General features: G+C 40.2%; 1 protein-coding gene across 4 annotated transcripts in view; it reads right to left on the bottom strand.

The window, feature by feature from the left end:
* The window catches only part of epha6 (eph receptor A6), a 674,628-nt gene that overhangs the window by 83,252 nt on the left and 563,733 nt on the right, over positions 1-27,643 (bottom strand). For all 4 annotated transcript variants that reach the window (XM_043700793.1, XM_043700796.1, XM_043700794.1 and 1 more), the window contains exon 10: positions 4,563-4,633. In XM_043700793.1, coding sequence (XP_043556728.1) covers positions 4,563-4,633 — 71 coding nt within the window. The remainder of the gene's footprint in view (positions 1-4,562; positions 4,634-27,643) is intronic.

Here is a 27,643-nt window from a genome sequence, read left to right as displayed (position 1 = left end):
ACTCCGCAGTCTTGCTTTCTTTTTATATTATTTAGCCTGCTGCATTCGGGATTCTTGTACAATGATGGAGTGTTACTATTAGGAGTACGAAACACAATTGCGGCACTTTGATATTAATTTGTCTCATGCCCACTGCCACTATCAGAACAATATGCAGCAAACCATATGCAGCTGTAAGCTGCAACGGCTCCCTTGGTTGCTCACTGGAACAGCAGCAGATTATCTGAATGCACAACAGAAATAGTGAGAAATGGCTATTTATCTTATATTTCAGGCTGATGATCAGGACAGCCCTGAAAATCTCTCCTCCATATTCAGAATCCATACAAGTTTGCTACTTGTTGAAATTTTAACAAGCCTGTTCATCAATGGTTTCATTTAAAAAACGCCACAACTGCTAAAAGATAAGATTTTTGCAGTGAAACCTCAGTAAAAAGCTATAAGTTGTCAACTGTACATTTCAGTTCAGTAAAAATTTGTGTGTGCTAAATGCAACACTCCTCCAGCACAGAGTCCCAATGATGAATGCTTTTGTGTTGGGTCGGCCCTCCTTTGGAAATGCACCAATTAAAATTAATAATTCATCATACTTTCGCTCCAAATCATAAAGGTTGATGATATGAACACAGTGAAATGGTTCATTTATACTTTTCATTTGATTAGGGGAATACAGTTTGTTTTTGTATAGCAAAACACTTCTTCTCAATGTGAGCAAGGTTCTCTCCCCACCAAACATTTTTTCCATGCGAACTAGTGTTAACTCCACAAGAACATCTGAGTTTCAAATTACATACTGTGATGCTTGTCCTCTTAGAGAACAATTCTTGGGACAGCTGGATGAATTAATCACCTCTAACTGCTTTGCCTTTTTAATGGGTGTGATGTATGTAGATGAGTAGTACACAAACACCGGGGACTGAGACTGCTGATATTAAAGCTGCATAACGAATGGGAAATACCAACTGCAAGAGAATGAAATAGCTTAAAACTGATCTTGTTTGAGTTCCAGTTGTGACAATAGCGTTAAAACTTGAAATAAACAAATGAAAAGCAATAATGAAGTAAGCTGTTTTGCTTTTGTTCTTCTTGTCAACATCTTTTGGATTGAGGCTTTCTCCCAAAAATATATAGTAGCATTATTATTAAACTAGTATAACTGATTACGTAGGAGGTAGAAAATGAAAAACCTACTAGTGTTCCTTCTCTATACTGACAGAAGTCCAACCACGCTGGCTCCTGATGCTACCTGCAAGAAATTCTAATCTATCTTTTCATCCATCTGAATAATTATTTCAATTATTTATAACTTTATACAATATTTTAGCTTGACGAGACATCTCAGTAAATAAGACATGAAATAATCCCTTCTTCAGCAGCTTTAGTCTTTAATGTAATTAATATAAAAATACCGACTTTTTTGTAAAAAGGAAAGTCAAATAACCCGCCCTTCACTGTAGTATGAATTAATGGACTTGCAAAAAAGTTTTGAGACAAAATAAGCTTGAAGGCAAAGTATTTCAACATTGTCATACGAAAACCAGTAGCAAACTGTTTATTCATATCTCACAACCTTAATATGTCCCACTGTATCTGACGATGTAATGCTAACACTCTGACTTTCATGATCATTGGTATCCATTGTTCTAGACTATTGTGGATTAAGTGACAGACTATGGTCTTCTTTCAAGTGATTGCTCAGATTGCAGACAGGTCACTTAAAGGCACAGAAGAGAGGACAAGTTCCTAGGTCCATTGAGAAAAAGTTTGGTCGCTGTTTGTGACCAGTCCCTTGAGAAAAGAGACCATGCTTGACTGGTTTTTGGGAATGAGGTGGCCTAAGTAGATGAAGTGTCAAAGTGAAAATTTAGGAAACTGATCGTGGTGTCAGATGGTTTTAGGATGATGATGAAAATGGACAATAAATAATCTAGAATACAAACATTTAACTGGGAGAATGCTGACCTAAGTGGTATTAGAATTGAGATGAAGAACAGAGATTGGAGCCAAAGATTCTGGGGTGAGGGGGAAGGAATGAGGAATTGTCGCTGTCTAGTTTTTACCTGATGGTTGGGAGAATGGGGAATTGTTGCTGTTTTTTGTATATCTGATGGGTGGGAAAATGAAAAACTGTGTTTCCATGAGGTGAGCTTTAGTAATAATTACAGGCTGATCCATGCAAATAGGCCTCCCACTACTCACTGGCAAGATTTTCATCCTATCATTGAACACTTAGTAGGAGAAAGAGACTTTTTGCTCTCTATGTTGAAAATTCCGTTACTATTGATATCACTCTATTGTAACACCTACATTCTCACCAATGCCCGTGAAAATTCTATCCGTTGATTCTGCGCTTCTCTTTCAATGAGAGGTAGGGTGGCGATGGAGGGCGAGGTTGATTAACTCGCCCTGGTTAGGACGTTCAATCTTTGCACTGCTGAGGTTGGCCTGCCTCCTCACCTTTCCTCACACTTGCACATTATTGTCCATGAGGGGTTGTTATCCATCATTACAGAGAGAATCTTTGGATGTTAAAGCCCAGAAGGAGAGAATTTCTCCTAGTATGAGTCCATACTGTCTTTCTGCGAGAACAATTCAGCATATTTCCACCACTGGGAACACTTCTGTCAAATCTACGTCCCAACTTCCTTTCTCTAAGAACAACCTAAGTTACTTTAGTCAATTCAGAAAATCCAAGACCTCATCCCTGTAACCATTTTGTGAATCTTTGCTGATTTTCCTTACTCCACATTTGTCCAAATGACTGTTACTTTTTTTTGATTATCATTTCTAAATGCTTTCCCACCTTTGTAGTGAAACTGTCTGGTTTTTAAAAAAAGTATGAAATTATTAAGATGTTCTATACTTCATGGCTGTTTGTGAGAATTCTTTAATATGATTGGTTGCTCGGACCACTTGGTGACATCGCTGGAGCTGCATGCTAGGCATCGACATTGAACCATAAACTGGATTTTCTCCTGGCTTTCAGTTCCTAACAATACAATCATCCTTGACGTGGCATCCTTCATTTACAAGGATGTTGTCAGGGTTGGAGGTTTTGAGTGGAGAGGCTGAATAGGCTGGGGCTGTTTTCCCTGGAGTTTTGGAGGCTCGGGGGTGATCTTATAGAGGTTCATAAAATCATGAGGGACATGTATAGGGTAAATAGACAAAGTCTTTTCCCTGGGGTGGGGAAGTCCAAAACTAGAGGGCATAGGTTTAGGGTGAGAGGGGAAAGATATAAAAGGGACCTAAGGGGCAATTTTGTCACGCAGAGGGTGGTGGGCATGTGGAATGAGCTGCTAGAGGAAGTGGTGGAGACTGGTACAATTGCAGCATTTAAAAGGCATCAGGATGCGCATATGAATAGGAAGGGGTGAGAGGGATATGGGCTAAGTGCTGGCAAATGGGATTAGTCTAGGTTAGGATATCTGGTCAGCATGGACGAGTTGGACCGAAGGATCTGTTTCTGTGCTGTTCTTCTCTATGACTCTATGATCATCACCCTATTAAAGTTGGAGACAAACTCCTGATACTGTCCATCCAATCAGAGCCACAGCAGCTCTGGAGATGTTGATGCCTAACAGGGAAAGGATGGCATGGCTGAAGTGGGTCAGGGATTGAGATAGTGCCTCAACATAGGGGTAGCCTTGGAGGTGTACATTCAAATGACAAATTCCAAGGGTTCAAGCTAATAGGCACCTCGCAGCAAAGGGGACATCACTCTGGAGACACACTTTGAGCTACATGTATAGCCTTTCCTGGCCAGACACACTCTTTGGAGGATGGAGTCCCGGACTTTGGGGATGTCGTCCAGCCTGTCACCTCCATTGTCATAGTCCAGATGTAGCTGAGGACTCATTCTGCCAGCAGCAAAGCATCAGCACTCCTGAGAAATCTGATCCAACTGGGTTCATAATCAACTTAATTTGTAAGGCGAGAGGAATGAACTTTCAGAAGAACTAATGGATGGGGGTACAGTTGCAATGTTTAAAAGACACTTAGGTAAGTATCACTTAGAAATGTTTGGAGAAATATGGGCTAAGTGCAAGGGCTACTTTAGTTTGGGATTATGGTCAGCATGGACTGGTTGGACTGAAGAGTCTGTTTCGATGCTGTACAACTCTATTAACTGGCTGGTCATTTCTGTGACTCAAGCAATCATCTCATGCGTGAGAAAAAGCAGGAAAACATTTGGAAGTCATCCCAATGTAAATCTCACCTATTTTCTCTGTCCCTCAGCTCTGTAATCCATAGATTAGAAAATTCAGCTTTAACTGATTAGCAATTATTTGTTGAGAAAGTTAGAAATTCTTGCAACCTCACTAGATCTCCCAGGGAAGCTTTCTCTGAGTTCAGTTATAATGCCCTAGTTTTATTGCTGACCACTAAATAGGATAAGCTTTGCCAATTATTCTGCTGCATGCAAATTTCATTTCCTGGAAAATATTCAACTAAATTGTGCAGCAAGTAATTTGACATAAGAATGAATTAACAGTACTTGAAAAGTCAGACTCTATCCCATTTTACCACAATTTAGTCAGCCTTGGTTAGATTCTACTTACTATGTCCATTTTGGAAATGTGTTCTCCTCTTTTCTTCAGATTTCATTTTTGCTTTAATATACCAACGGCACCTTCACAAAGACAGGAGAATGAAAGCCGTGAAATATTCAAACTTTGGAGAATACATATCAACTTCAATAGTTATCAAAGCAGCTCAGAAATTGAAGAAGTATGTTAGAAATATCTGGAGGACAACAGTATCATGGTGATCTGTGAATGTAATAGGATAGATTGCTTGCTGTGTGAAAGGCTCTTTCACTAGAAATACTACAGATGAATACAAAAGCAAACAGAAGTGACTGATGGTGTTTAATAAAGTCTAGCACGCAGCACAAGAGACACAAATCTACAATATAGATTACTTGTAGCAAAGTGGCATTATCTGAAGAAACAGGCCTTTGTTTACTGTGGATGTTGGTTGCTATCACCTAATTGAGGAACAACATCAAGATAATAGTTATATAATTACCAATTCATCAGACTTTGCTATCTCCATGTTAATGGATATTGTGCTATTTATGGATGGTTTCAAATTTCTCTATATTTAAAGGTACATCATATGTCAGAAATAGGGTCGAGAATGTGGTGCTGCAAAAGCACAGCAGGTCAGGCAGCATCCAAGGAGTAAGTGAATTGATGTTTCAGGCATAAGCCCTTCATCAGGAATGGTTTAGTCCTCAGCCATTCCTGATGAAGGGTTTATGCCAGAAATGTCGATTCTCCTGCTCCTCGGATGCTGCCTGACCTGCTGTGCTTTACCAGCACCACACTCTCAAGTCTGATCTCCAGCATCTGCAGTCCTCACTTTCTCTATATGTCAAAATTATCCCACTGCTTTTGGCTTTGCTGTTATTTGATTGTGAAGTACTTGTCAATAGATACATAAGAAAAGTGAGTTGACCATTGCTAGTTGCCAGTGCAGATTTTCAATCATAGAAACTTCTGTTGCAGTTTTTATAAACTGATGTATGGCAGTGCCACATTCCAGTGCCACCCTAAATTGAGGAGAGAGAGAGAAGTCAAAACAACCAATTATTAATGATGCCAGGTAATGTTCAAGTCAAACAGGAGAGAATCTGATTATCAGTCTTTGACATTCAATAGCATTGAATTCCTCATTAGTAAAGTACTGGGAGAACAGAAACTGAACTTGACCAGACATATAAGAACTGTGGCTACAAGAGCAAGTCAGTAACTCATCTTCTGACTCCCCAACATCTGTCCACTATCTGCAAGGCAAAGTCATCAGTATGAAAGAATACTCCCCACTTCAGAGTGAATATGACTGACTGATAGCTAGACTCTCAAGCCTAAATCAGCTGTCAGCATAATTCCGCACACATTCAGGATTAACAAGCAAATATTGTCCAACTGCTGAAACATGTCTAATGTTAGACATGGTGTTTCAGGTTTTGCAAACATGGGCTTTTGGGTATGGTCAGTATCTTGTTTGTTGTGAACAGTTGAAAAGACATGCTGCTTGTTATGATTCACCAGTCTTTGGGACACATAGCCCACATATCTGACATCACACTGGCACTGAAACTCAGATACCATATTCTGAAGAAGGTTACCTGGATCCAAAAAGTTAACTTTTATTTCTCTCCATTGATGGTGAGTGTATTGCATGGAATGTGTCCTCCCAACAGCCATTGTTGCAAATCCCCACTACACTGCACAGACGCATTTTGACTGTAGCCCAATATATGGTACAACATCTAAATGGCTGCCTGGACCTGTCCTGTACAATGGAGCTGAGGCTTCATGCAGCTCTGTCTTAGATGGTTATGGGACAGCTTCTCGGGGACACACACACATGCACACACTTTACAAGTTTTCTACAGCTAAAAGATTTCTAAAAAATCTCTGGCAAAGTTAAATCTTCCCCTCTTTTCAAATAACTCTCCTCCAATTTGGTGGTTGAATCTATGTGGGAATTGGTGGATTTCTTATCTTCCCAGAAATGATGAGTATCTGTTAAGGCATACAAATATGGCACAGATCTCAAATGGCTGCAGCCTCATTGGGTACTAATGAGCAGGCAGAAAACATGCTCCACTGAATCAGTGCATGTTTTAGGCTTAACTTGAAATTAACCTTTTGAGTTACTTGCTTTATGTTTGATAAACCCAGTGAAAAATCAGGCTATTCAGCCCAACACAAGACAAATGACAAGCTCAGATGGATACTGTTAAACATACATTAGTTCTTCTCTAATTTATAGGCAACAAAACCTAGTTCTAAATTAATTAGCAATGATTCATTTTAGTCAGAGCCCACATGGCATTTGATCTTGAAATGAACATATGTGCAATATGTTGCAGAAGTAAACAGGAACATGATTACTTTGGGAAATATGTTTCACCAGCTGCATTCATACTGAATATCAAATTCCGAAAATATAACAAAATACACCTCTGTGGAGAATGAGTCCTTGGAGGATTACATTTGAAACAGAGCAAGGGAAATGATAAATATTTGATGCAAAAGAACAAAAGAGCAGAGTAGCATCATTAGTTTTGTTTAGTCTAACAAAGAGTGAATGTGGATTTCATGGGTTACATGGTCTTTTTTGGGATTTAATTTCAATTGCAAAATTAACAATCAATCAGGCAGAATTTCAGAATTTTAAATTCATGGAAAAACTATAGGATGTTTAATATTTAGCTCTGGTGACTTAATGATTTTCAAATACTTCATCAAGTGAAGATTTATTTCAGCTGGAATAACACTGATAATATAGTTACAACACTTTTGTGCTTTTGGTGATATGTGCTCACTAGAATTTACAAACTAACCTTGCATATATTTCTGATCTTGTTCATCCTTCTTAATCTCAATGCAGGGTGTTCTGAATATCATGCTACTTACATTGGTGAATTGTATTTCTCAACTGATTCTTTCATGAATCACTGGTCACACAACGTTGGCAAGATTCTTATGGTAAGGATCTTTGCTTTTCTGCCAGAAATATGTTTGAATTTAAATGATACTAATCAGAAATCAGGTTTGGGAAGTCTTGTTGAGAGAAGCCTTATAGTGGAGGTTGTATGGAAAAAACATGAGAATATAAGAGCTTACAAAGTATAAGTAGGAGGTCAAAATTCAGCACCTGAAGTCTGCCTTGCCTTACAAAGACCCTAGGCCTCAACTCCTCTTTCATGCCAGCTCATCAGTCCTCAATTTCCTGACAGTTCAAAGATCTACCTCCCTCCTCTCTAAATATTTCCAATGATTTAGACCCTACAATTCACTGGGTTAAAATATTTCTGGCACTTGCTACCCTCTACCAGAAGAAATGTTTTTGCATCTCTATTTTAAAGGAGTATCCTGTGACTCTGTAAATATTTCCACTTGCTTGAAATTTCCTTACTAGTGGAAACATCTCCTCAACATTCACCCTGTCATGCCCTTCAAATCTTGGATGCTTCAATAAGATCACTCCTCATTCTTTTAAACTCCAATGAATAAAGACCTAACCCATTTCGACATTATTAATGAGTCAACTGCCCTCTGAAATGGCCCAGCAAGCCACTCAGTTGTATCAAGAAGGTAGCTCATCAGTATCTTCTCAAGGGCAGCTCGGGACGGACAATATATCCCAGAAATCAACCATTCCCTTTTGAATCATTTTGAACTGCCACCAATGCCAGTACACCCTTTCTTTAAATATACAGACAAAAGCTACACTGTAAACCAGGTTTGGCTTCATCAATATCATGTAAAGTTGTGCCATGACCTCCCTACTTTTAAACTTGATCCTCCAGTGATAGATACCAAAAAAACTATTTGCGTTACTTGCTGCATCTGTGCCAGAACACCCAGATCCTTCTGTGCTGTGCATTTCCTGGAGTCTGCCACCGTTTAAACAATAATCTGGCCTTGAGTCTTCCTTCATAACCTCACATTTTTCTACAATAAACTCTGTCTGCCAAGTTTCTTTTTACCCATTCATTCAACCTGTCTTTACCCCCTTGCAGGTTATTTGTGTACTCAGCACATGTTCTCCCTCCTTCTTCTGTAAGATCAACAAGTTTGGATACATTACATTCTGCCCCCTCCACCAAATCATCAATATGCATAGTAAATAATTGCGGTTTGAGGTCTGATCCATGTGGCACTCCACTAGTTATATCTTTCCAAACTTAAAGTGATCCATTCATCCTGATTCTCTCTCTTCTATGTGTTAATTAATCCTCAATCCATGCTAATACATTACCCCATATACTATGAGCTTCTATCTTGTGCAATATCCTTTTTTTTGTGTGGCACCTTATTGAATGTCTTATGGAAATCCAAATGTACCACATCTACCTATTCTCCCTTATTAACTCTGCATGGTATATCCTTAGATAATTCTAGCAAATCTGTTAAACATGAATTTCCCTTCACAAAACCATATTGACTCTGATCACATTAACCTTTCCTAAATGGCTTGCTGTTTCTTCTTTAATATGAACGCTAGCATTTTCCAAATGATAGATGTTAGGCTAACTTGATTTCTATCTGCTTCCTTTCTTGAACGGGATGTCACAATTTGCTGGAACCCTTCTGAAATAGTTTGACCAATGTCTCCACCACCTTTGCTGCCATTTCCTTTAAACCTCTTGGATGCAGACCATCAGGTCCTGGACGCTCATCTACCTTCATTTCCTATAGTTTGTCTAATACTTTGAGCCTCATGATAGAAACTGTTACAATTTACTTTCTTCCCATTAACACTTGCCTTCTGTTTGTCTTTCAGATGTTTATAGTGTTCTCCACCATGAAGACAATGCAAATTATTGGCTTAAATTACCTGCCTTTCCCTGTGCCCTGCTATTAATTCTGCAGTTGTATCCTCGAAGAGTCCAAACCTTTACTTCAGCTACTCTCTTTCTTTCAATATCGCCACAGAAGCTTTCATTGTTTGTTTTTATATTTCTTGCCAATCAAGGAATTGCTATCCTCAACAGGATCCTTAACTACAAGATCACTTATCAATCCAACTTCATTGCACAATATTTGGTCATAAATAGTCTGTTTTGGGTATGCTCTGCAATGTACTGCTCCAAGAAACAATCCTTGATGCCTTCTACTAATTCATTTTTCATGTTGTCCTTGTCCCTCTGATTGGACCAGTCAATATGCAGGCTAAAATCACCCATGACAAATGTAGTGTCCTACTTACATGCCTCAATCATTCCCAGATATATTCTTTCCCTTTCAGTCAGGCAACTGTTTGGGGAAATTATAGCCTAGTAGTTTTATCGGTAGGCTATTAATCCAGAAACTCAGCTAATGTTCTGGCGACTTGGGTACAATCCCACTTGGCAGATGGAGATCTTGAATTCAATAGAATATCTGGAATTAAGACTGTAATGATGTCCATGAGATCATTGCTGATTATCTGAAAACCCCACCTGGTTCACTAATGTCCTTCAGGTAAAGAACTCACCTGGTCTGGTCTACTTGTGACTCCAGACCAACAGCAATTTGGATGACTCTCAACTGCCCTCTGAAATGGCCCAGCAAGCCATTCAGTTGTATCAAGAAGGCAGCTCATCAGTATCTTCTCAAGGGCAGCTAGGGACGGACAATAAATGCTGATCAGCCATCCACACCAATATCCCACAAGAGAATAAAAACAAAAGACTCCCATGTGATTTCTTTCCCTTGATATTCCTTACTTCCAACCAAACTGATTTCACATTATGGTCTATTGCACCTATACCACGACTCACCACTGTAATGAAATCTTTCCTTATTACGAAAGTTACACCACCTACTTTTTCCTTTTCCTTATTCTTCTGAAACATTGAATAACATTGAGTTCCCAGACTGGGTCACTATATAACTATGTCTCTGTAATTGCTGTTAAGTCATCTTCATTTACTTCTATTTGTGCCCTCAACTCATCTACCTTGCTATAAATGCTGCATGTATTCAGATAAAGATCATTAAGCTTTCACCAATATTACCTTCTCTTGTTCTAATTTCTGCTGCAGTCTTCTGAAAAGTTTTTCAACTAAGAGAAAGTGAGGATTGCAGATGCTAGAGATCAGAGTCGAGTGTGTGTGCTGGAAAAGCACAGTAGGTAAGGTAGCACACAGGGGATGCTGCCTGACCTGCTTTTCCAGCACCACACTCGAATATATTTTTTACGCCTTGATTATCATTCACCTCTTCACTACTTTGCACTTCTGCTCTCCTTTTTCTTTGATATTTTTAAAATTTCATTCCAATTGAACTTTCCCCATCCTTCCCATTCCTCAACCCCCTCCCCAACTCATTAGTTTAAAGGTCTATATGTAACGCTGGTTACATAATTCACCACAACACTGGCCCCAGCACTGTTGAAATAAAGCTTATCCAAATGATACAATTTTTTGTTTCCCCAGTATTGGTACCATTGTCCTATGAATCAGAACCCATTTCTTCTTCACCAATCTTTGAGCCACTTATTTACCTCTACCAATCTTATTTACCACAGGGGCAACACAGTCGCTCAGTTGTTAGCACTGCTGCCTCACAGCACCAGGGACCCAGGCTCATTTTCAGTCTTGGGCGACTGTGTGGAATTTGCACATTCTCCCTGTGTCTGCGTGGGTTTCTGTTGGGTGCTTTGGTTTCCTCTCACTGACCAAAGATGTGCAGGTTAGGTGGATTGGCCATGCTAAATTGCCCATAGTGTTTAGTGATGCATAGGTTAGGTGCCTCGGCCATGGGAAATTTGGGGTTACAGGTAAAAGGGTAGGGGAATGGTCTTGGGAGGATCAGTGTGGATTTGTTGGGCTAAATGGCCTGTTTACACACTGCATGGATTCTATTCTATCTAAGCTACATCAATTTGCACATGGGTCAGGAGGTAATCCAGAAATTATCACATTTATGAACTTGCTTTGTATTTTGCCCTTAGCTGCACACAATCCCTCAGCAGAACCTCTTTTCGCTTTCGTTCATGCTTGTGTGGGCCACAACAACTGGATCCTCCCCCTCCAATTTCAAACTCCTCTCCAGACCAGAACAGATGTCCTGAACTTTGGCACTGGATAGGCAATACTTGGGGGTCATGGTTTATTTTAGAACTAATGGCATAGGAAGAAAGAGAAATGAGGTTCTGCACAAGACTTTGGGGCGTTAGGTAGGAAATTGAAAAATAGGACTTCAAAGGGAGTAATCTCTGCATTACACCTGGTGCCATAAAGCGATGAATATAAAAATGGGATACCGCAAATGAATAGGTGGCGAAAGAGATGGTACAAGACAGACTGCTCTAGATTCCTGAGGCATAGGGACCAATTCTGGAGGAACTGGGACCTGGGATCTGCCCACATTGGATGGGTTACATCTGAACAGAAATGGGACTGACATCTTCATGGGTAGTTTTTCTAATGCAAGGTGCAGATTTAAATGCGATTGGCAGAGGGATGCGATCCTATCAAGTACTGCAGAGAAGTTGAGATGGAATTCAAAATTAAAATTCCACTGACTGATACTGGAATGCAGAGAAGACATAACTTAAATAAGAAGGAAGTAATTTTTATGAGACTAATTGGAACATCCAAAGTAAGTGATGGATGCAGGTACAGTTATAAAACTTAAACAATGCTTGGATAAATACATGAAGACGACATATTTGGAGGGATATGGCCCAAGCTCAGGCAGTAAGACTAGTTTGGGATTCTGGTTGGACCAAAGGGTCTGTTTCCATGCTGTCTGACTCTACACTCTAAAACATATTTAATGTAAGCATTGGATGAAGAAGACAGGCTGGCTGAGAGCATAGATATGCATGTGAGTGTGTGATGGAAACTTGGCTGAAAGATCATCAGGATTGGCAGCTCAACTTTCCTGGTTATAGGGTACTTAGATAAGAGAGAGGAGGACAGAAGTAGGAGCAGCGTGGGGGTCACAGTATTGATGAAGGACGGATGATATCCTAAAAGAATCAGCAAGAGGCCATATGGATAGAAGTAAAACCAAATTTGACAAACATGCTGTTTGATGTACATTATTGGGAGAGGCTGAAATAGGCTGGGGCTATTTTCCCTGGAGTATTGGAAGCTGAGAGGTGACCTTATGAAGGTTTATAAAATCATGCGGGACATGGGGAGGGTAAATATATAAGGTCTTTTCCATGGGGTGGGCAGTCCAGAACTAAAAGGTATAGGTTTAGGGTGAGAGGGGAAAGATATAAAAGGGACCTAAGGGGCAACTTTTTCATGCAGAGGGTTGTGAGTGTATGGAATGAGTTGCCAGAGAAAGTGGTGGAGGCTGGTACAATTATGAATAGAAAGGATTTAGAGGGATATGGGCCAAATGCTGGCAAATGGGACTCGAATAATGCAGATATCTGGTCAGCATGGATGTTTTGGACTGAAGGGTCCGTTTCCACATTGTACGTCTTTATGACTCTATAACTTCATATTTTTCCATGTTGAGTTCCATTTGCCACTGCTGTTCCCACCTGATCAGTCCATCGATATCTTCCTGATAATTTACAATTATCCTCCTCTCTATTTCTTACCCTATTATTTTTGTTTCATCTATAAACAACTTGATTGTATAGCCTACATTTAAGTTCAAATCAGTAATGTACATCACAAACAGCAAGGCTCCCAGAAACAAGCCTTGCAGAAGCCCACCAGAATCAGACTTCTAGTCGCAGTTACCTCTGCTTAGATCTCTTACTTTTGGCTTCAACATGTCACTTTACCTTGACTTCTATGAGTTCTTATATCCTTGACCAGTCAGGCATGAGTGACCTGATCAAAAGCCTTGCTAAGTCCATGCAGATAACATCAAATGCATTATCCTCATCAGTATTCCCGGTATTTCCTCAAAAAACCTTGATCAAATTTGTCAAACATTTCTTTAGCAAGTCCATGCCGATTATCCTCAATATATAAATGCAGATATATAGTCTGTTCCTGAGAATTCCTTTTAATAATTTCCTCACCACCAAAGTTGGATCAGGAAATCACAGATCAGTCAGTTTATCTCTTACCTTTTTTTAGCAATGGGACAACATAACTTTCCTCCAGTCCTCACAAGTGACCAGCGAGGATTTGAAAATAAATATTAAGGCCCCTGATATCCTCTCCCTCTCAACAGTCTTGGTTACATCACATGTGAATTTATCCACTTTTAAGTCTGTACTTCCTCTTCTGTCTATGTTCATTTATTCTAATATTTCACAGTCCTCCACTTAGAGCTATACGTATGTTGTCCTTTTACATTGTGAAGATGGTCATTGAATAAATAAATATTCATGGAGGGTCCTAATAATGGATCCTACTCTTTCCCTGGACAATTTTTCTTTGCTTTTTATACAACTTATTTTAAAATTCCTTGGTGTTTTCCTTTATTATATCTGCCTTTATTATGCAGGCTCTGTTAAGAGAGCATCTGATGGAGGTGTACATGAGACACATGGATAGGGTGCATAGGAAGGGATTTTTTTCCATTCAGGGAAGAGTAAATAACTAGGAGGCATAGATTTTAGACACGAGATAGAATATTAAGAGACATTTTGAAGAAAACATTTTTCACTGTTTGGAACTTAAGGCCTGAAAGGGTGTTTGAGCCAGGATCCCATTAAATGCTGAACCAGCATTTAGATAATCACTTGCTTTGCTATAGCCTCCTTGGATATGGACCAAACACTGGAAAATGATAGAATGAGATCTTTGGTGACTGGCGAATACATGGTGGGCTAAATGGCCTCCTTCTGTGCTGTAAATATTAATGTGTCTATGGCAGCCGGACAGATATAATCTGACTACTGGATATGTGTAACTCTGGGAATCTTAAACTGAGTAGACAAGTATCAAAGCTCAGGCATGAGAGTCCGGGTATGCTGTTAGACCTGCAAATTGAAAAGTATACCCATAGGCAGACTCATAGTTACAGTCAAAAGTGCATGTTTTTAACTCGAGTACTTAAACTTTAAATTAATTTTTCGATATAAGCAATGCTGCAATTCAACAGTTTGTTTGCAAATGTATTTCTTCAATAAAGTACATTTAATAGCAACTACACATGATCACAGAAAAAAGATACAACACAGCTTCAAGCATCCATCATAAAGACTCAAAACTGTTCCCCACTTTCCCTAATCAATTACATCAAAATATCACAGGAGCAATGAGTTGTCACAGCATACAGCAAGAACAGCAACATATGTTTAAGAACAAAGACCTAACTGAATTGGTGCTGGTGTTGGACTGGGGTGGACAACGTTAAAAATCACACAACACCAGGTTATAGTCCAACAGGTTTATTTGGAAGTGCTAGCTTTCGGAGTGCTCTTATTGTCAGGTAGCTAGTGGTGCAGGATCATAGGACACAGAATTTATAGCTATAAATTAAGTGTCTTACGATCCTGCCCCACTAGCTACCTGACGAAGAAGCAATGCCCTGAAAGCTAGTACTTCCAAATAAACCTGTTGGACTATAACCTGGTGTTGTGTGATTTTTAACTTTGTACACCCCAGTCCAACACCAGCACCTCCAAATCATCCCTTCACTTTATATTTGATCAGACATTTTAATTGTTCCAGTGCATTGCAACCACTTTGAAAGGGACCAGCAGGTACCAGACTTCTCAATTTTTTCTGTACTGTACTAAGCTGCAGGTGTAGCTCAACATAACTATCAAATTTTAAAGGGAGTATTATAAAACTGGAATTTGAACAAGAGGTTTTAGCAACAGTATTAAAAATCTTATCAACTTTGTAGAGGCCACAAAATTTTAGGTAAACATGTTTTCTGTAAATGTTAATAAAACCTCAGCTGCAGATCTGAATCTTTTTGTGATTAAACAAACTGCTTTGGCAACAATGGCATAAGAGAATGGCAGGTTCACAATCACTAATAGTCAAGCTTGATGAGGTCCAGAAAGGTGCTGTGGTGCACAGGAAATTTGATATTAAAGTACCAGTGCTTCCTACCCGAATCACAGATATTCTGCCAACTTTAACATAGAAAAAATGAACAATTTGAACGCAGCATCCAAAAGAATGATAGGATACTTCAAAAAGATGCCAAAGGCTTTCAGCACTGAAAGGATTAAATCGTGTTCAGTAACTGGTTCATTTAACCGTTTTCATTTGGACAATGTAGAACAATTTCAAAACATGGTGCAGATACTGCCCCAATGTAATATGCTTACAATAACCATTATAGTAATTGAAGTGATTAATCCAGTAGATGTTTAAATGTGCTAATGAATACATGATCACATCATCCCAGAGAGACTCTGAGATTGATTCTACAGTCTTAGGCTTCCATTGAATAAGTTCTACTAAGTGGGGAGATGGAATGCAGACCTATTCTTATCAATCTACAACCCTGCTAAGTTTCTTCTCGGTGAGAGATAACTGCATACTCCCCAGCAGTGGGATCTACTTGGAAGGTATTGCAATGCTTTTCAAAATCTCATAATATTAATTATGAAATGCAAGAAACTTCTGCTGAATTTATAAATGCATTGATGCAGGAATATTTACAAATTAAAAGGAAAATGCAAAACAATAAAAGTACTTTAAAAATGTCAACCTTAATTTCTATTGACAGTAAATAAAGTACGGCCATGGGCTCAACCGTAAATTTTTTAAAATCTAAGACATCAGCTGTGGCTTAGCTGCAGCATTCCCTAATACCTTGGGTTATATTTAACTCTCAAACCACCATTAAAACAGATCATATTCATTTCATTGCAGATTATAGGAAATTGATGAGTGCAAATTGATTGCCTATTTTATCCCAAAAATATTTCATTGGATGTAAGGAGCTTTGGGAAATTCTAAGATTGTGAAAGATGTGATATAAATGAAAACTCTTTATTTAATCAGACTCTCTTTTGTGTAGAACATGTACAGCCAGTACAAGTGGGAGCAAAACTGTATAGATAACAAAGGTTTGGACTGAAATCCCCACAGAACTTCAAGTTAAAATCACGATTACAAAGCTTTAAGCTTTAAAATTCTTTTCCCAATAACACAGTGTCAATGGTTCCTGGTGGGGAAGGAAAAAAACTAACTTCTGATTCACTGTTCCACAGGCATCGGCAGGTTTCTGCTGAACTCAGTGAACTCAACTCAATTCAAATCGATACAGGTTGGTTTTATGACTGTATTGCAACCAAATGTCATCCTGTTCCTCTCCCTACACTTTTACTATTCACTGAATAGAATTTTTTCTATTCATTCATGGGATGTGGGCATCAGAGCAAGCCCATTATTTCTTACTCATTCCAAAATGCCCTCAAAAAGGTGGTGGTGAAATGGCACCAGCATCTGCTATAGTTTGTACAGTCAAGCTATTCCTATAGAAATTCACTAAGACTCCTTAGACAGCACCGACCAAAGCCATGGCCACTACTATCTGGAAGGACATGGGCAACTGAAACATGGGAATACCATCAACTCCAAGCCACTCACCATCATGACTTGGAAATATATCATTGTTACTTCCATGTCACTAGATCAAAGTCCTGGAACTCCCTTCCCAATGGCATTATGGGTTGAGCTTTACCAAATGAACTGAAGAGATCCAAGAAGGCAACTCATCACCACCTTCTTGAGGGTAACTAGGGATGAGCAATAAATGCTGGCCTATCCAGCAAAGTCCACATTCCCAGAATGAATTACAAAAAAAACCAACCTGTACTGATTTGGATTGAGTTGAGTTCACTGAGTTCGGCAGAAACCTGCCGATGCCTGTTGTTAGGAGAGAGTTCCAAGATTTTGTCCCAGTCTTGATGAAAGAACAATATATTTTCAAATCTGGTTGGTGTGTAACCTGAGGTGACAATTGTTAATGGTGGTGTTCTGATATATGTGCTGTCCTTATTCTTCCAGGTCATAAACGTCAGAAATTTGGAGGCGACTGTCAAAGACATCTTGCTGCTGTGCATTTTGCAAATGGTAGACACTGCTGCTACTGTGCATTGGTGATAGAGGGAGTATTTGAGGTGATAAAAGGAAAGATAACTCAAGAGATACTATTATTGGAGATGTTGGAATTCATAAAGAAGTTACAAAAGCTAGCATAAGGGTACCTCACCTGAATGCTTGTAGTATTTGCAACATGGTAGAGGAGTTAACAGCACAAATCATCACAAATGATTATGATTTAGTAGCCATGGCGGAGACATGATTGTAGGATGGTCACGACTCAGAGTTAAATATCCAGGGGTACCAGACTATTTGGAAGGACAGACAGGGAGACAAGGGAGGTGGTGTAGCTCTGATATTGAAGGACGACACCAGGGTGGTGGTGAAAGATGATAGATGTTCTATGGAGAACAAGGTTGAATCCATTTCGGTGAAAATTAGAAATTCTAAGAAGAAAAAGTCACTGATAGGTGTAGTCTACAGCCCACTGAATAATAATAACAATATCACACTGGGCAGGCAATAAACAAAGAGATAACACATGCCTGTCAAAATGGTATGGCAATTATCATGGGGGATTTTAATCTACATGTCGATTAGTCAATCCAGGTCAGTCAGAGTAGCCTTGAGGTGGAGCTCATTGAATGTATACTGGATAGTTTTCTTGAAATGTATGTAATGGAAGCGATGAGGGAATCCTGTGTAATGAGACATGAATCATCAACGATGTCATAATTACGGATCCTCTTGGAAGGAGCAATCACAGTATGGGTGAAATTAGAATACACATGGAAAGTGCAAAGATAAATTCCAATACCAGGGTACTGTGTGTAAACAAGGGAGACTACAATAAGACAAGGGAGGAGTTTGCTAAGGTATGCTGGATGCTAAGACTTTATGGTAGAACAGTTGACGAACAATGGAGGACTTTCAACATAATTTTTAAAGTGCTCTGCAAAATATATATTAGTCAAAGGAAGGACTGTAGGAAAAGGGGTAATCTGTCATGGGTGTCTAAAGAAATAAGGGAGGCTACCAAATTGAAGAGAAGGCAGAGAAAGTGGCCAAGATCAGCGGGAAACTAGAAGATTGGGAAGGCTTTAAAGGTCAACAGAAAGCCACAAAAAGAGCTATAAAGAAAAGTAAGATTGATTATGAGAAAAAACTAGCTCAGAATATAAAGACAGATAGCAGAAGTTTCTATAAATACATAAAACAGAAAAGAGTGGCTAAAGTAAACATTGGTCCTTTACAGGATGAGAAGGAGGATTAGAAATGGGATATGAGAAAATAGCCAAGGCTCTGAACAGGTATTTTGTGTCAGTCTTCATAGTGGAAGACACTAATAACATGTCAGTCATTGACAGAGATGAAGGTAGGTGAGGACCTGGAAACCTTCATGAAAGAGGTAGCGTTAGGCAAGCTAATGGAGCTAAACGTAGACATGTCACTCAGTCCTGATGGAATACATCCCAGGGTACTAAAAGAAATATCGGGAGAAATAACAAATTCACTTGTGGTAATTTCCCAAAATTCACTGGACTCTGGAGCAGTTCCAGCAGATTGGAAAACAGCAAGTGTGATGCTACTGTTTAAAAAGGGAGGTAGATAAAGGATGGGGAATTATAGACCAGTTAACTTCTGGAATGGAGAAAATGCTTGAATCTGTTATCAAAGAAGAAATAGCAAGGCATGAAGATAGAAATTGACCTGTTGGGTAGATGCAGCATAGGTTCATGAGGGGAGGTCACTCTTAATTGTTTGGAATTCTATGCAGACATTACGAACACGGTGGACAACAGGGACCCAGTAGATACAGTGCATCTAAATTTCCAAAAGGTATTTGACAAAGCACCGCAAACAAGTATACTGCATAAGATAAAGATGCAAGGCATTGTGGGCAATGTATTAGCATGGATAACCAATAGGAAGCAAAGAATGGGAATAAATGAGTGCTATTCTGGTTGCGATCGGTGACTAGTGTCGTACCTCAGGGATCAGTTTTGGGACCGCAATTACTCACAATTTACATAGATGATTTGGAGTTGGGGACCATGCATAGTGTATTCAAGTTTGCGGATGACAATAAGATGAACAGTAGAGCAAAGTGTGCAGAGGACAGTGAAACTTTGCAAAGGAAAAGAGATAGTCAAGTGAGTGGGCAAAGGTCTGGCAGATGGAGTACAATGTTAATAAATGCGAAGTAGTCTATTTTGGTAGGAATAACAGTGAAACAGACTATTATTTGAATGGTAAGAAACTGCAGCATGCTGCTGTGTAGAGGGACCTGGGTGTCCTTGTGCATGAATCACAGAAGATTGGTCTGCTGGTACAACAAATAATTAGGAAGGCAAATGAAGTTTTGTCCTTCATTGCTAAAGGGATTGAGTTTAAAAGCAGAGAGTTTATGTTGCAGCTGTATAGGCTGTTAGTGAGGCCACACCCGGAGTACTGCGTGCAGTTTTAGTTTCCTTACTTGAGAAAGGATGTACTGGCATTAGAAGGGGTGCGGAGGAGGATCACTAGGTAGATTCTGGAGTTGAGAGATTGGCGTTATGAAGAGAGACTGAGTAGACTGGGATTATATTCATTACAATTTAGAAGAATGAAGGGGGAATCTTATAGAAACATATAAAATTGTGAAGGGAATAGATAAGATAGAAGTAGAGAGGATGTTTCCACTGGCAGGTGAAACCAGAACAAGAGTGCAAAATAGCCGCAAAATTATGCGGCGCAGATTTAGGACTGAATTGAGAAGGAACTTCTTCACACAGAGGGTTGTGAATCTATGGAATTCCCTGCCCAGTGAAGTGGTTTAGATTTCCTCAGTAAATGTTTTTAAAGTTAAGATAGATAATTTCTTGAAAATAAAGAAATTAACAGTTATGGTGAGAGGGTGGGTAAGTAGAGCTGAGGCCACGTAAAGATCAGTCATGATCTTACTGAATAGCGGAGCAGGCTCGAAGGGCCAGATGGCCTACACCTGCTCCTAGTTCTTATGCTGTTATGAATGTGGTGTTGTCATACGGGTTGCTTTGTACTGGATAGTGTTGTGCTTACTGACTGCTATTGGAACTACACCCATTCAGCCAAGTGGAGAGCATTCATATACACTGCTGACTTGTATCCTGGTGATGTTGTAAAACTTTCAAGAGTTAGATCGGTAGTAATTCGCTGGAAAGAAACCCACTCTCCACTTGTGTTTTTTGCTTCAGTAATTAAGTTAAATTTCCAATCAATTGAAATCCCCAGAATTGTAGGAGTTTTAGCAATGTTCACACCATTAAACATCATGGAGTGGTGCCTAGGTCACCGCTTGTTGGAGACAGTTATTGCCTGACACTTGTATGAATGATATTACAAATTTATTAGTCCAAGTTTAAATATTATTCAGGTATTACTGCTATGAGTTTGAATTTCTTCATTGTTTGATAAGTGATTGAAGCTGAAATCTGGGTAATCACCAGTAAATATCCCCATTTCTAACCTAATGATGATGTGAAGGTCTTTAAAGATCATTGGGCCTAGAACACAACCATGAGGGATTTCTGCAGTGATGTCCTGGGACTGAAAAGATTGGTGCTTAACAACCATTGCATTAGGTAATGACTCCAACCTTGATGCCAAGAGTAGATCATCCTTTGTCTCTGTTTGGGCCTAGGCTCTAATGAGGCTGTGGCCAACTGGCCATAGCAGAACCAAACTAAGCATCAATGAGCAGTTTATTAGTGAACATATGGTACTGGTTATGCCACAACACCTTTCATCACTTTTCTGATCCCAAACCTTGGTGGATTTTGTCAAAAGAACAAATATAGTAATCCAGCTTCAGCTGCATGTTAAATCAGGAGGAGAAAGTGAGGACTTTCTGACTCCTGATGATTCCTAATGAAGGACTTATGCTCAAAATGCCGATTCTTCTGCTCCTCGGATGCTGCTTGACCTGCTGTGCTTTTCCAGCACCACATTCTTGACTCCAAGTTAAATCAGCCAAATCTGCACAAGGCAGGAGTTCAACTACTGTTTTTTGGTCTTTATGGCTCATTTATAACAGATCTCTTGTGTAAAACTAGGAAAACAAATGTTAAGATAAGTTGATTCCTTGGGGCAAAGTGAAAGACAATGAAAAGAGAGAGGCTGAATCCTTTAACACTATAGCCACTTCTTTTGAGCTAGCTAATTATCTATAATAAGGAAAAATAGTCAGCCTTCTCTAAATTCTTCCCTTGATACATCGCCTAATGCCTGATCTTCAAAGAGTACCAGCTGGAAAAAAAATTGCTTGTTTCATACGAGCTCAAATGAGACAAAGTAACTCCTGAAGGAAGAAAGAAGAACAGATGTAGGAAATGCAAGAAGTGCACAAAGCTGTACTTCAATTAAAATCTAAATTATTTTGTATCAATTGACAGCTAAATAAAACAAAATAGGAAATAAACATTCTGCTCGCATGAAAAATTGGGATTTTAACAGTGCTAGTTTTGGGATCATGAAACATTACCCTCAAACAATTTTCTTCTTAAACAGCCAACCTTGATAAATTTGACTTGACACCAAATGTTTCAGTTTTCCCGATTCCATTTTTTATGTATCATTTTCTTCCACTCATTTTGTAGCTGTCCCTTAGCTGTGAAATTCAACTACATAAAGGCGAACAACACTAGATTTGCCTGAAAGGAAGCAGGGATTTTCTAAGACCAATCAGGAGCATGCACATGGGATAATATTTCCTTGCCTAGGCTCAGAAAGCTGAAATCATATGTAACAATACCCCCATCTTAGCAGTGGTTGACAATTTCCATGTAGAGTCGGGGTTGCACCTAAGATCTCCCCAGCTTGCATATTATAAATATTATATCAGGCTGCCTAATTCCCACATTTCCTTTATTCATCATTTTTTTTGGCTGTAATTGACTCATGTGCCATTTACTAGCCACAAATTCTTACGGCACTACACTTTTGAATCATGTTTGACATCTTCCTTGTGAAATTAATACTCCATTCTTTTCCTCCAATAAAAGTCTAATACCAACATGATGGCTCTTTCAGCATTATGAAGATCAGGAACACACTGAAATTGCGATTACAAACCTACATCCAGTCACTGTCTTGTAGGGGTACTTATGTTGAATACTTCTAAATCAGTTGTAGGTGACAGGTTCAATCATTCAGTTATAAATATTACACCATGGCTAATATAATTTCACATGAAAATGTCATAATTCAAATGGATAATTTCCTAGTAAGCCAATTTCTCATTTCTGTGCCTGTGTAATAAAGAAACAAGCCCCATGAAATGTAATCTCTGATAATTAATTATTAACATGATTCAGAATTTGTTCTCCAGAATGCAAGACTTAACGGGTTAAATTGAATAAAAGCTGAAAATGAGTGCAGGGATGATAGTTCATGACTAACCCATGACTGTCCAATATTTGGCAAACTTCCTGCTGTATTATATGACTGCTTCTTCTAGCCAGTCCTCCCGTTCCTGTTCATTGGCTGTACACATTTGCCATGGCTAACAGTGATTATACATAGCCAACACCTCTTAAACAGGAGTCACACGAGTGTCAGTCTTTGTGTGTATTTAAAGTAGAGATTGATAGATATCAGATTTTCAATGGTATAAAGTGGATAGTGTGGGTAAAAGGTATTCAAGTCATCGATTAGCCTCAATGATAATACATGGTGGAGAATTCCCAATAAGCTGAATAGTCTATTCCTGTTCCTATATCCCTACAAACCTTCTCTGAGCTATTTCTAATCCAAGTATATCTGTCCTTCTTTCTGTTAACCATTAGTCAGCTAATCTTCTTTCCTTACTTCCATATTGCTTCCAAGCAATGAGCTCTAATTTTAGATATTTATTATAATGTAGCATCTTACTAAATGCTTGTTAGAAATGCAAGTACATTACATCTACTGGTTCCCATTTCTCCCACCATACTTGTTACATCCTAAAAAACGCTAACAAATTTGTCAAACACAACTTCCCTTTTATGAAATTGTGCTTATCTTGCATGATTAAATGATTTTCTAACTGTACTGTTATTACTTCCTCAACAATGTATTACAGCATTTTCCCAGCAAAAGGTATTAGGATAATTGACCTAACACTTCTGCTTTCTGACCCCTCTTTTCTTGAATAGGTGTTTTACATTTGCAAAACAGAAGAGAAATCTGAATGTGGTGACAGACAGGCTGTGCATCTGGCAGACAGGGTGAAAGGGTAGAGAGGTGCCTGGTCACCCAAGGGCACAGTTATGTATTAAATCTGTTGCAGCTCTCTCAGATAAGGATGTCAATGATAGACTGCAGTGTTAGACTGATAGATACACATCACTTGGTGCACTGAAAGCCTATCAAGAAGGAATCAGATTTGTCGGATTTAAGAGACATATCAACCTTTATATGTACAGGCATTGCTATCCTTGACCTGTCCAAGGGTTGTGTTAATAGCAGCAGGAGCTGTCAGATTTAAGTCAGTTGCTCTTGGTACTGAAGTATGGACATCTTAAGCATTAGTTGTCACTTGAGTGGATGTAAGAAGGCTGCTAATGACCCTTGGAGGCAAGGTTTTCTGCTGATAGCCCTTTCTCCCCTCTATCTTCTAACAGCTTGTTAAGCTTTGGGTGACCTCTCTTCATTCTCGCAGTTAAGATCAATTCTAAGAGAAAGGCTCAGTAAGTCAGGGATGTGTACTCTTCAGTGCCAAACAAACCAGTCTCTGTAGATGATTCAAGCTTCAGAAAAGCATCATAAAATGTCAGAAGATATGCTCAATGTACTAATAACCAGAAGGAATAATCCTATAATTAATCTAAAAGTAATTTAATAGGCAACAGTGGGTGGATGGGAGGTCTTTATGACATTTCACATGTATTCAACTATGCAAGGTGAGGTCAAGGTGTAGGCTAGAGCACTATGTTGAAAATGGCAACACAAACATCAAATCAACCTTGCAGACTAATGTCATTAATCTTCCTGCAGTGTGTATTGCTGGAAGTTATTTGGCACATGCACGTCTATAAATCCATTTACCAAGTTCTTGTGTGGTGCACTTTCCATTAGTCATCTTGGATGCCAAAAATACAGCTACTAAACAAGTTGATTTGGCTCCTCTTTTTGTCTAGATTTCATTGAGTGAGTTTATGATAGATGTAAATATGTTAAATCTGTATTAAACTAAATTCATTTCCCTTTGAGACAAAAATAATCAGGAAGCACAACATAATCCCTTGCAACAATAATAACAACATTTTTATATTTGTGGAATTACTTAGCAATTCCACAGCCAGCAGATTAGGCTAAACTCTGAAACACTATGACATTTAGCCATGAATAATGTTGTACAATTAAGCAGCTATAAAGAGGAGGTGGTTATGTGTTTTTCACTATCCTCTATGGTGGTGCAGTAAGAGACAAAGCTGAAGCTTAACAGCTATCTTCAGCTGAAAGTCTCAACCAGTTGCTCATTTTCAGCAATCTCTGCAGAAGCCTATCTTTACACAATTCATTGAACAGAAAGTCACATCGAGAAATGATTGCATTCACTGCTCAAAGCAAAGGCCACAAAACCCAGAAGCTCTCTCAGTCACACTTCTTTACATTCCTTCAACTCCTATGGAGCTGGAGAAACTGGCCAGGATTTTGTGTAAGAAAGCAGTATAAATCCAACCTAGCCATCCTATCAGGCCACTCTCAAACATCAGTAAAGTCACGAAGCAGTTATCAACAATTCTATCATGTGGCACTTATTCACCATTAACCTGTTCACCAATTTTCAATTCAGGATTTGCTTAGTCCGCAGGGAACAATAAGCCCAATTGATTGATTATTCACAGGAAAAGACATTTGAAGTGAGTGAAGGGATAGTGAAGTGTTTAACACATACAGAAATAGCATGCTCAATAGTCTCTAACTTGAACTACTAAGAAAACAATACCATCTCTAAAGCAACTACAATATTTTATAGCTTTGAGTGCACATACTTTACTCATAGTATCACACAACACACTTCAGAAGTTTATAATATTCACTTTTTATAATTTAACCTTAAATAGCAATTTGCATTAGGTTGGTGGAGTAGATGCAAAGGAATGCAGAATTGAATGAAAAATTACAGATCCTTGTTCCTGGTTGACAAGTGACTATTTTAAACCTGTGTTCTGTTAATTAGAGTCATAGAGATGTACAGCACAGAGCTTGTCCATGCTGACCAGGTATCCCAACCCAATCTAGTTACACCTGCCAGCACCTGACCCATATCCCTCCAAACCCCTCCTATTCATATACCCATCCAAATGTCTTTTAAATGTTGCAATTGTACCAGCCTCCATCACTTCCTCTGGCAGCTCATTCCATACACATACCACCCTTTGCGTGAAAAGTTGTCCCTTCGTTCTCTTTTATATCTTTCCCCCCTCACCCTAAACCTATGCCCTCCAGTTCTGGACTCACACACTCCAGGGAAAAGATTTTGTCTATTTATCCTATCCATGCCCCTCCTGATTTTGTAAACCTCTATAAGGTCACCCCTCAGCTTCCGACACTCCAGGGAAAACAGCCCCAGCCTGTTCAACCTCTCCCTATCGCTCAAACATTCCAACCCTGGCAACATCCTTGTAAATATTTTCTGAACCTTTTCAAGTTTCACAACATCTTTCCGATAGGAAAGAGACCAGAATTGCATGCAACATTCCAACAGTGGCCTAACCAATGTCCTGTACAGCCACAACATGACCTCCCAACTCCTGTATTCAATACTCTGATCCAGCGAGGGAGGGACATGCACACACAGCGAGGGAGGGACACCAACACCCACAGCGAGGGAGGGACATGCACACTCACAGCGAGGGAGGGACACACACACTCTCAGCGAGGGAGGGACACGCACACACAGCGAGGGAGGGACACGCACACACACAGCGAGGGAGGGACACGCACACTCACAGCGAGGGAGGGACATGCTCACACATAGCGTGGGAGGGACACGCACAAAGCGAGGGAGGGACACACACACACACACACACACACACACACACCATGAGGGACACACACACAGTGAGAGAGGGCCATGCACACAACACATACTCACACAGCGAGGGAGGGACACGCACACTCACAGCGAGTGAGGGACACGCACACTTACAGCGAGGGAAGGTCACGCACACTCACAGCAAGAGAGGGTCACGCACACAGAGCGAGGGAGGGACACGCACACACAGCGAGGGTGGGACACGCACACACACAGCGAGGGAGGGACACAAATACTCAGCGAGGGAGGGACACGCACACTCACAGCGAAGGAGGGACACACAGCGAGGGAGGGACATGCACACGCAGCAAGGGAGGGACGCATACACTCACAGAAAGGGTGGGACACGCACACTCACAGCCAGTGAGGGACACACACACTCACAGCGAGGGAGGGACATGCACACACAGCGAGGGAGGGACACCCACACTCACAGCGAGAGAGGGACACTCACACTCACAGCGAGGGAGGGACACGCAAACTCACAGCGAGGGTGGGACACACACAATCATAGCGAGGGAGGAACACACACACTCACAGTGAGGGAGGGTCACGCACACACAGGGAGGGAGGGACACGCACACACACAGCGAGGGAGGGACACACACACAGCGAGGGAGGGACATGCACACTCACAGCGAGGGAGGGACGCATACACTCTCAGAGAGGGAGGGACACCCACATTCACAGCGAGGGTGGGACACCCACACTCACAGCCAGGGAGGGACACGCACACTCACAGCGAGGGAGGGACACACACACTCTCAGCGAGGGAGGGACACGCACGCACACACACACCGAGGGAGGGACAGGCTCACACATAGCGAGGGAGGCACACACACACACACGCACACACACACACACAATGAGGGGGACCTGCACACAGTGCAAGAGTGAGAGACATGCACTCACTCAGTGCGGTAGGGACACACACACACTCACAGCGAGGGAGGGTCACAGACACACACACACACACACACACACACACAGCGAGGAAGGAGGACACACACATACAGCGAGGGAGGGTCACATACTCTCACAGCGAGGTAGGGACACGCAAACTCACAGCGGGGGAGGGACACGCACGCACTCACAGCGAGGGAGGGATACACACATACACAGCGAGGGAGGGACACGCACACACAGTGAGGGAGGGACAC

The sequence above is a fragment of the Chiloscyllium plagiosum genome, chromosome 12 (genome assembly GCF_004010195.1).
Source record: "Chiloscyllium plagiosum isolate BGI_BamShark_2017 chromosome 12, ASM401019v2, whole genome shotgun sequence".
In the NCBI taxonomy this organism is placed as follows: Eukaryota; Metazoa; Chordata; class Chondrichthyes; order Orectolobiformes; family Hemiscylliidae; genus Chiloscyllium; species Chiloscyllium plagiosum.
Note: the sequence above shows the minus strand (reverse complement) of the source record. Positions and strands in the feature narration are given on the sequence as shown.